The 9,207-nt window shown below is 40.2% G+C and overlaps 1 protein-coding gene across 1 annotated transcript in view; it reads left to right on the top strand.

The window, feature by feature from the left end:
• The first annotated feature begins 251 nt into the window (after positions 1–251).
• slc7a11 (solute carrier family 7 member 11) overlaps positions 252–9,207 on the top strand; it is a 29,329-nt gene continuing 20,373 nt past the window's right edge. Inside the window, exons 1-2 of the mRNA XM_023276030.3 lie at positions 252–740; positions 7,991–8,117. Coding sequence (XP_023131798.1) covers positions 458–740; positions 7,991–8,117 — 410 coding nt within the window. The 5' untranslated portion in view covers positions 252–457. The remainder of the gene's footprint in view (positions 741–7,990; positions 8,118–9,207) is intronic.

Genomic DNA, 9,207 nt, shown 5'->3' with positions numbered 1-9,207 from the left:
GTGTCATGACTACAAACAGTACAACTCCTCACCTTAGTGAACCACAGCTGGTTTTAGAGAAGAACACAGAAGCAAGAGGGAGGGACTACAGAAACCCTAGCACAGGATGAGACAGCGCTTCAGACCAGAGTAACCAGGAAAGACAAACAAGGAGAAAAAAAAGGAAAAGCTTGCTGATGTCAGAGAGGTGAAAAGCAGACACCCAGAGTTTAATAGTGAGCAGGGCATGAATGACAATAAGAGACAGAGAGAGAGAGAGAGAGAGAGAGAGAGAGAGAGAGAGGAGAGAGAGAGGCTGTCCTCACTGCACTGAGTTTTGAGTTTTGTAACTTTGTCTATCCTCACAGACTGAGTGCACTCAGGCTCAACTTTAGGAGAGATCATAGGTTTATAACACTCCACCAGAAAAAAAGGAAAGCAAGAAAGCGTCTGTGTGTGTTAGGCTGTGTTTCAAAAGATGACCAAAAGGTCTTCATCGACTCACAATGATGAGACAGTGGCAGCAAATGGACACAAAGTTTCACAAAATGGGACTGATCCAGTTACAAAACTGCAGGATGAGGACAACAGAAAAGTGGGACTGGGGAAGAAGGTGACCCTGCTCCGAGGGATCTCCATCATCGTCGGGACCATCATCGGGGCTGGGATCTTCATCTCGCCAAAGGGAATCCTGAGGTACTCGGGTAGTATTGGAATGTCCCTGATAGTATGGATCGCCTGTGGTGTGCTGTCACTCTTTGGTGAGTTGCTTCAGACATTTATCACCTGTGTATTTTCTGATCTGAGAACACCTACATTGAATGAGAAAGAGGCTGGTGGAAATGGAACTTCAGAAATGTGTTTACTGGCTGCACACAGATTTCAAATCTCATGAGAGCAAATGTAGAACAAATAAAGATAAAGCCTACAAATAATGCTAATAATAAATTTTAAACAACATAATATATATTAGCAGCTATCAATACTGCTTCTACGTTCTTCTATCTAAAAATCATGTTTCATGGACACAAATCAGTGTTGGCTGCATATACATATCAACATCTGGTTTCCACTAGTATGCTCAAAGTCTGTTCCTACAGTTTGTCTTTAGACATGCAGGGGCTTGCTTTTTCTAAAGCTTAAAGTTCGAGATTAAGAAATCACAATGTATGGGGCAAAGTATGACAAGTTGATCCGTTTTGGGATTCAAAAGCAAGAGGGTTGGTAAAACATGCTCTTGCCGGTGTTGCATTTGTTACAATTATCTGACGATCAGTGTATGTTTGCCTGCCTGTTAGCAACATTACTCAAAAATGGACTAACGGATTTGGATGAAATTTTCAGGGAAGGTCAGAAATGACACAAGGGCCAAGTCATTAGATTTTAGCAGTGATGCAGCTTATAGTCTAGATCCACGGATTTGTTAAAGATTTCTGTATCATCGCAAGATAGCGGCACAGCGTCACTGTAACCATGACAACAAGTGAACACTACGTCAGGAGCCAGCTGACGATCACATGATTGTGATCCTACTACCAATCCATCGCTGCGGACTTATCGGAACTTATCCATCAGAAATCATACAAGGAACAGCTGATTTCATTGTGGGAGTGTTTCTGAGTCCCATCAATTCCCGCTGCCTGCTACATATTCAGGTCACGCGATTTGGCATCCGTACATAACGTACACATGCATAACACACGCCTGTGCTAAGTGTAAGGTCATTTTGTTTGTGGGCACATCTATATTAAATGGATACTTTCTATGTTGCCGTGATTTCTGATCATCAGTAACTAATAAACAAATGCTGCATTTCTACAAACAATGCTGCATTTCTGACAATGCCATATGAGGGAATGAACAGCCTTGGAGGAGTACTGCGCTCTCTGAGTGCTTTTCTTGTTTCTTTTGTGACCATTACCAGTGTGTTCACATTCTGTGGCAGTGCGAGTCACACATATTATGTCTGACAAATGTAACTGTAGAAAGTGTGAAGGAATTTAATATTTGAAAAGAAGGTTATTTAAGGCCAGTTATTCCTGTTTTATATCATGGCACCTGATGACCATCATAGTACATTATTAACTCACAAGTAAATCATTCTCTCTCCAGTCGTAAGTGTAATAATTAACCAGCAATGTCTTTAACATTTGGTAAAATCATGTATTTTCAAATGCAAATACATAACTTTATCATTAGATAAAGTAAATTACTGCCCTATTAATATAAAAAACACTGATATGTTGTTATTTCAGGCTATAGAAATTAGCACACTGAATCAATTTCACATAAAAAAAATAAAAGTCAAGTTGGGGCTGAACATAGAGGAATAAAAACAAGGCATGGCTGTTCTTAGGTACAGTCATCATTGAAGCATCTGTAGCCCATGGCAAAGATGATGAGTAAGCTCAGATTATCAGCCAATTGCCCCGGAGTCCCACACCGACAAGGTCTACAACAACCTCATATTCATTTAGAGTTGTCGTTTGGTAATTTGATGAACCCAGTCAACAGCATTATTATGTAACCATGAGTATCTGACCTTTAGAAGGGCCATGTGTGAAAACCTGCTTCTGATACCTTCATTACCTTGACTTATATTGCTACAAGCGAGCTGAGGCATGGAGGGCAGGTAGTGTTCCAGGTTAGTGTAGTGCTTACTTTGTGAGTCTCTATGTTTGTGAATGATAAAGCTGCTGCTAATGAAGAGATGTTTGGGGCCATAGGGAATCCTGGACACCCCCATGAATGTATTTACAGTGACCAGGAGACTGAATCCATCTGAGGATGCAGACAGGGCAGAGGCTGGAGATAGCAGTGCTTTTTTATAAGACAAATGTAGAGTAAGTAGATGGGGCAAAGCTTCAAGCTGGAATGTTGTTGCTTCAGGACAATGTGTCTGTACACACAGCACATGTGGCAGAAGCAGTAAATTGTGGCTTTGAACTGTTGCTTTATGCACCTTATTGACCTGGCATCGCAGTGCTGACTGCCACCTGTGCTGTGTGGATGGGTGCTTTGACCTGGAGCATGTCAGCTTAAAGCTTTCCTCTACCTGCAGAGAAATGAAAACAAACATTTCAGTTTTTGTGGACAATGATATAAGTCTTTACAGTATAAAATTCTACCCCAAAATTAGAGTTATACCCTTGTTTTTGGGTCAGGCTGCAAACTTTTCAAAGTGTTCTCATATGTCTACATTTGTCTTTAAAATAAGTTTCTGATTCTCTCTGAGAACTCTACCCATCAAGGAGAATTCTAGGGTTTTGTTGCTTATTGCATCACACACAGTGCTGTGTAAAAGTGTTTGCCCCCTTACACAAAATTTTTATTTTGTATATTTGCAGATCCCAGTGCAGACTTTGACTCGGCCACTCCACAACCATAATATTGTTCTTTTTGAGCCACTTAGAGGTGGACTTTCTTGTGTGCGCTGAGTCATTGTCTTGCTGCATAAACCATTCATGCTTGAGCTTCAAGTTATTAACTGATGGATATATATTCTCCAGAAGGATTTTCTGATAGAGAGCAGAATACATGGCTCCATCAATGATGACAAGTTGTCCAGTCATGTGTGTTGACCTTAACTGAGGCCAGTGAGGTCTGCAGCTCTTTTGATGTTCATCTGGGTTCTTTTGTGACCTCGTGGATTAGATGCTGACGTGCTCTTGGAGAAATGTTGGTCGTTGGTCCACTCCTGGGAAGGTTCACCATAGGGCTGGGCGATAAATCAATTTTATCGATTAATTCGAGTTTGTACTTAATGTCGATTTGTTTTTATGAAAATCGATTTTCTCATCAACATCCGCCACCAACGCCTTCCCGCTGGGCTTCCGTAGTTCAGAGTGCGCGCCCCCCTCCCCCCCGCGCTTCATACACAAACAACATGGCAGTGAGCTGCGCAGATCTAAAGGCACGTGTCCACTAGATGCGATTTTCCCGCACGGCAACGCACCACATCTGAAAATCACACGGACGGCGGTCACTAGCGGACCACAACATGGTCACATGACAGCACTGAGCAACAGCAGGCTGCTACGTGGTCATGTGACCGAGCTTTCAGCTGGACGGTCTGGCAGACAAGTCGGATAAACACAGCGGCTCGGCCGCAAACTTTCCCTTTTATTTCAAAAAACACGTCAGCGAAAAGTATTTCTGAAAGCATTTGAGGCAGAAATAATCTGTGCAGCATCTGAATCTGTCCTTGTTTTAGGTCACTGACGCCTAGTTTAGAAGTTTGAGGACAGTCTCACGATGCGTGGAATATGTCTGTGTAGTTTCTCATTCATCCAGGTCATGGTAATCCAAAGTTGTTTAAATCAATCCAACTGGACTTTAAGAAGGTTCCTTGAAGACGTTTCACCTCTCATCCAAGAAGCTTCTTCAGTTCTGGTGGTGGTTGATGTTGCCTCAGCTTATAACCTCTGTGAGGTGTGGTCAGTGTTATTCACATTCCGACGACCATTGCCAAGGCCCACCTGGCTCCTCAACGATGGTCGTTGGGAGCCAGGGAGTGACAATGAGGGTCGTTGAAATGCGAGTTTCACTGAGCCCTCGTATGCTAATGGTGATCGTTACCATGAGCCACTTCGACTCCAGTGAGGTGGCTCATGCTCATGCAGTTGGATTGATTTAAACAACTTTGGATGCGTGGAATCTCCGCACGCCGCAATTTGCATAAAGTAGAAGTCCAGTCTACTTTATGCAAATGAGCTGCAGCCTTCTCCGTGTAAACACACCGGATCGCAGCTGGAAACGCACCGCAACTGGACCAGCATGCGGCGCATTTCCAGCTGCGATCCAGTGTGCTTACCCGGAGAGAGCTGCAGCTCATTTGCATGAAGTAGACTGGACTCCGGCTGCAGAGATTAGGTAGGGGGTAAAAAAAAAAAAAAAAATCGGATAAATCGTGAATCGGGATTTTTTGTGAAAAAATTGGAGATTTTTTTTTAGGCCATATCGCCCAGCCCTAGTTCACCACTGTTCCATATTTCCTCCATTTGTGGATAATGTCTATCATTGTTGTTCTCTGGAGTACCAGAGCCTCAGCAATGGCTTTGTAACCCTCCAGACTGATGAATGTCAATGACTTTGTTTCTCATCTGTTCTTGAATCTCTTTAGAATGTGGCATCATGTGCTGCTTTTTGAGACCCTTTAGCTACTTCATGATACCAGACAGGTTCTATTTAGTGATGTTTTGGTTCAACAAGTCTGGCAGTAATCATATGTGGGTGTGGAAGGTGAAACTAAACCCAACTGCCAAATGAATTTGGTCTTTTGATATATTGCTGTTACTTTTTCACATAGGACAAGATGGGCTGGACAGCATTTTTCCTTCAATAAATAGAATCATCATTTATAAACTGCATTTTGTGTTTTCTTGGGTTATCTTTGTCTCACATTAAAATTTGTTTGATGATCTGAAACATTTAAGTGTGACAAATATGAAAAAATAGAAGATTTCTGTAGAGTGGCAGATACCTCTGCAGAGCACTGTGATATAGATGTCTCATAGGTCTAAATATCTGTATGCCAAGAGCCATTCGTTCATTAGCAGATACTGTCGTGGTTTCCAACCACAGATCACTTTCCATATCTGAGAAGAGATGTACTCCATGTTGATTACATTGTGAAAAAATCCGGTTTATGTTCTTTGCCAAGAATACGGGAACCTTGATTTTATTGCCTTGTGGATGCGCACATGGACACTGCAAATGTATCGTTATTATTATACTACTTTCTTGTCTGCTTGGAATGTGCTTCGAAGACTCATTTACGTATATGTTCATACACTCTTTCCAACCATACGTACTACTGCCTGTGCACCATAGTCATGCATGGATGCAAATTTTTCCATTGCAGACACCTGCAGAGTGGTCAGCATAGAGTCTTGTGCACTTGGTAAGATGATGAAATTTACGTCACATGAAGACAACGGCAAACAAAACCCTCTAGAACTCTATTTTTATTGACTAGCAGTCCTAATTGTTTCTTTTCACAACATGAAAACTGAAGGATTAAGAGTTGTAGTTTTTCTTCTTGTCCATGGGGAAGCTAAAGGAATGAAGGAGCTCCAAAATGTCATCCTTAAATTGAATTGCTAATTTTAATAATTAATACCCTGGATTAAGAGTACTGTGCTGTGAAGTAGGAAGAAAAACAGACTTGCTCTCCAACCAGTTGATTGACTCATTGATTTGCCATAACAGTCAGAAGTAATGACCCTCAGAGCAAGCAGTAAAAATTACGACTAATTAGTGGTGTAATATAACTGAATGCACTTACTCAAGTATTGCACTTTAGTGTAGCCATCTTGTACATTTACTTTACTTCAGTTTTTCTGCTTTGGACAACTTTCTACTTCAGTACATTTGTCTGAGAACTTTAGTTACTAGTTAAACTTTTGATTGCAACTGTTTATACACTTCCTGTCTAATGTCTCCAAATTCTTCAAGTTAAAACTCTCTTGAATTAGCTGAAAATGTCATAAAGCTTAAAAAGTTGACTTTCTGGAAATGTGCTTTTTACAGTACAGTGACGCTACAATGAAAAACTAAGAACACTTATTTCATGATCTTACAACATATGATGAATGCATTTCTGTAGATTAAACTACACAACAGTATACAAAGCAAATAACATTGAGCTGCTAATGATAAACATCTACAGCAGTAAAATGCAACATATACCTTAATGCAACAGTAATATTATTCCAAAAATGTCATATATAACAGTACAACACAGAGAGTGATGTGTTTACTAGAGGATCAGTTTTCATATTCACAGGTACTGGATTTGACTAGGTCTTCCACCACTGACTGTAAATATATGAGGAGGATATTCTAATCCTACTACAGCCTCAGAAGATTTTTTTTTCTTGAATCTGAGGTGAATCTAACTATAGTTAATAAAAGCTACTTTACAACATCACAGACAGGGTTTGCAGGTTGTTCAAATGTTTGAGAACCACTGCTCTGAAGTTGCATAATTTTTAAATTAGGCTGAAAATGGTTCTTTGACTGAAATATTCACCTCATTTTCATAGATTTTTTCACTCATCACTTTTTAAATATGAAATAAATGTCTTTGCATCTTCAGATCCTCTTTGATTTTTCTGTCAATGTAGAGGCAGGTTTTTTTTTTTTTTTTTTTTTTTAATCAATCAGAGTTCCAAATGAGCCTAATTATCTGATGTTGTGGTAGAGTACCCACTGGAAGTGACTGCAGCATTATTTAACCGTCTTTTGGATTTGTTTGGACTCTGTTAGCTCATGGATAAGGTTGGGGAAAGACGGTGGTTTGCTTTAATACAGAGAAAGTCCAAAGTAACTTGTGACACAATGTGTTTATTTACGTTCAGCTTTTTTCAACCTCAACCAAAGTGCTTTTGTTGCCAAAACCACAGACAGAGATATGAACTTTAGTCTTTGTTCATCAACAATCTCCCTGCAGCTCTGCTTCACTTCATAAATGTAGAGCTTCATTTACTCATAAAACCTTTCCCACTGAACATAATGTCACCATTGATTACATTTGTTGCCACAACATAATTAAAAAAACATTAAAGTAGTATATAATGCAATTTCTAGTAGTCACAATTGATATACCAGTGCTGTAGGAGGCCATGCTGAAGCAGTGCTGTGCCCATCTGTATACTGTAGCATGTATGTATATTGTAGTAGTATCCTTAAATCCTTTAGTTTTCATGCCGTAATGAAAGCCTTAAGCACATTATCCTTGAATACCCTCCCTTAACTCCTTCCCTTTTCTCCTTAATTCCTGTTGCCTAAATTTGTAATTAAAATTGGTCCACATAAATCTCACTTTCTTAGGTTATGGATCTAGATCCAGCGAGGCCCCAACAGTAATATATTTTGGAGATCATGTGCCCCAGGGAGAGACTGTACTTTTCTATAGATATAGCTGAGCCAGTTTAACAGCCCTGGGACTGTTCTGTAACTACCGTCTTGTTTCAGAGCCAGATCGAATATGTCACCTCTGTCACTACAGGAGCGCTGTCCTACGCTGAGCTGGGGACTTGTATTAAGAAGTCTGGTGGACATTACACATATATAATGGAGGCGTTTGGACCTCAGATGGCTTTCGTAAGACTATGGGCAGATCTCATTGCTATAAGGTAAGTATAATAGTCTCTTAAAGCTAATTTTAAACTTAAAGCTGTACTAATTGTAATTTCTGTATTGATGACTCATGTCATTTTGTGAAATGTTAAAGATGTTGCTTGCTGTAGAAATTTCATAGAGAATTGTTATTTCCAGCAACACCAAGCAGCTGTTTTCTAAAAGCTCTGATGAACCCAATGTATATATTTAAATAAACTGGTGAACATATAATGAAGAACTTAGCAGCTAAAGAAAAAGATCAGGAGTTTGTGAAGATCAAAACAGAGCTAAAAGAGAGTGAACATTAGACTCAGGTGGACAGGATGGCCGTGAATCAGGTTGGAGGTTCTCCACCAGTCATAGGGCTGGTAGTTTGATCCCGATCCCGACCACATGTCCTCACAGTGTCCCTTGGCAGGAAACCAAACCCCAAGTGGCCCTTGATTGCAGCAGCCTGCATGTTGGTTCTGCTGCCATCAGTCTATGAGTGTGGCAAATGTGAAGCACATCGCAAAGCACTCTGTAGACCCTGGCATAGACTGTTTACCATGAACACACATCCAAATGAAAGCGTCACTTAATGGTCTGATGGACACACACATAAACACGCACAAGTTTATGTGCTGTGTACCTGTCAACTGGGATTACAGGTCTGTTGCCTCCCAAATGCCAAAATAAATGTAGCTTAAATAGCACAACAGCATACATATGTTAAAACAGCTTTTTTCCCCCTTTTTTTGGTGAATATTTGACTTTTCTGAACTCTATTAGAAAGCTCCTGGACAAAGACTACGTAAGAAGAAAAAAAAACTTGGCCTGTGTGGTATCTATGTAATCATACCTTAATACCTTCCCAACATTATATTATATTTTACAGTGAGAGGGTATTTGTAAAGAAAATTTTTCGACAAGCCTTGCAGGAATGAAATACCTTGGACCTTTATTGTGTTGTTCTGCTGCTGAATGCATGAAATAAGAAAAACCTGAATGATTCCTCCTAAATAAACCCTCAGGCTATATAGCATTCTTTAGTTAAATGTGTGTACTGCTATCAGAAGTATTCATCTTTTCACCAAGTAAGTGGGAATACCTTTGGGCTTGGCA

This window comes from Amphiprion ocellaris, chromosome 13 (assembly GCF_022539595.1).
Source record: "Amphiprion ocellaris isolate individual 3 ecotype Okinawa chromosome 13, ASM2253959v1, whole genome shotgun sequence".
In the NCBI taxonomy this organism is placed as follows: domain Eukaryota; kingdom Metazoa; phylum Chordata; class Actinopteri; family Pomacentridae; genus Amphiprion; species Amphiprion ocellaris.
This window is presented reverse-complemented; position numbering and strand designations above follow the sequence as displayed.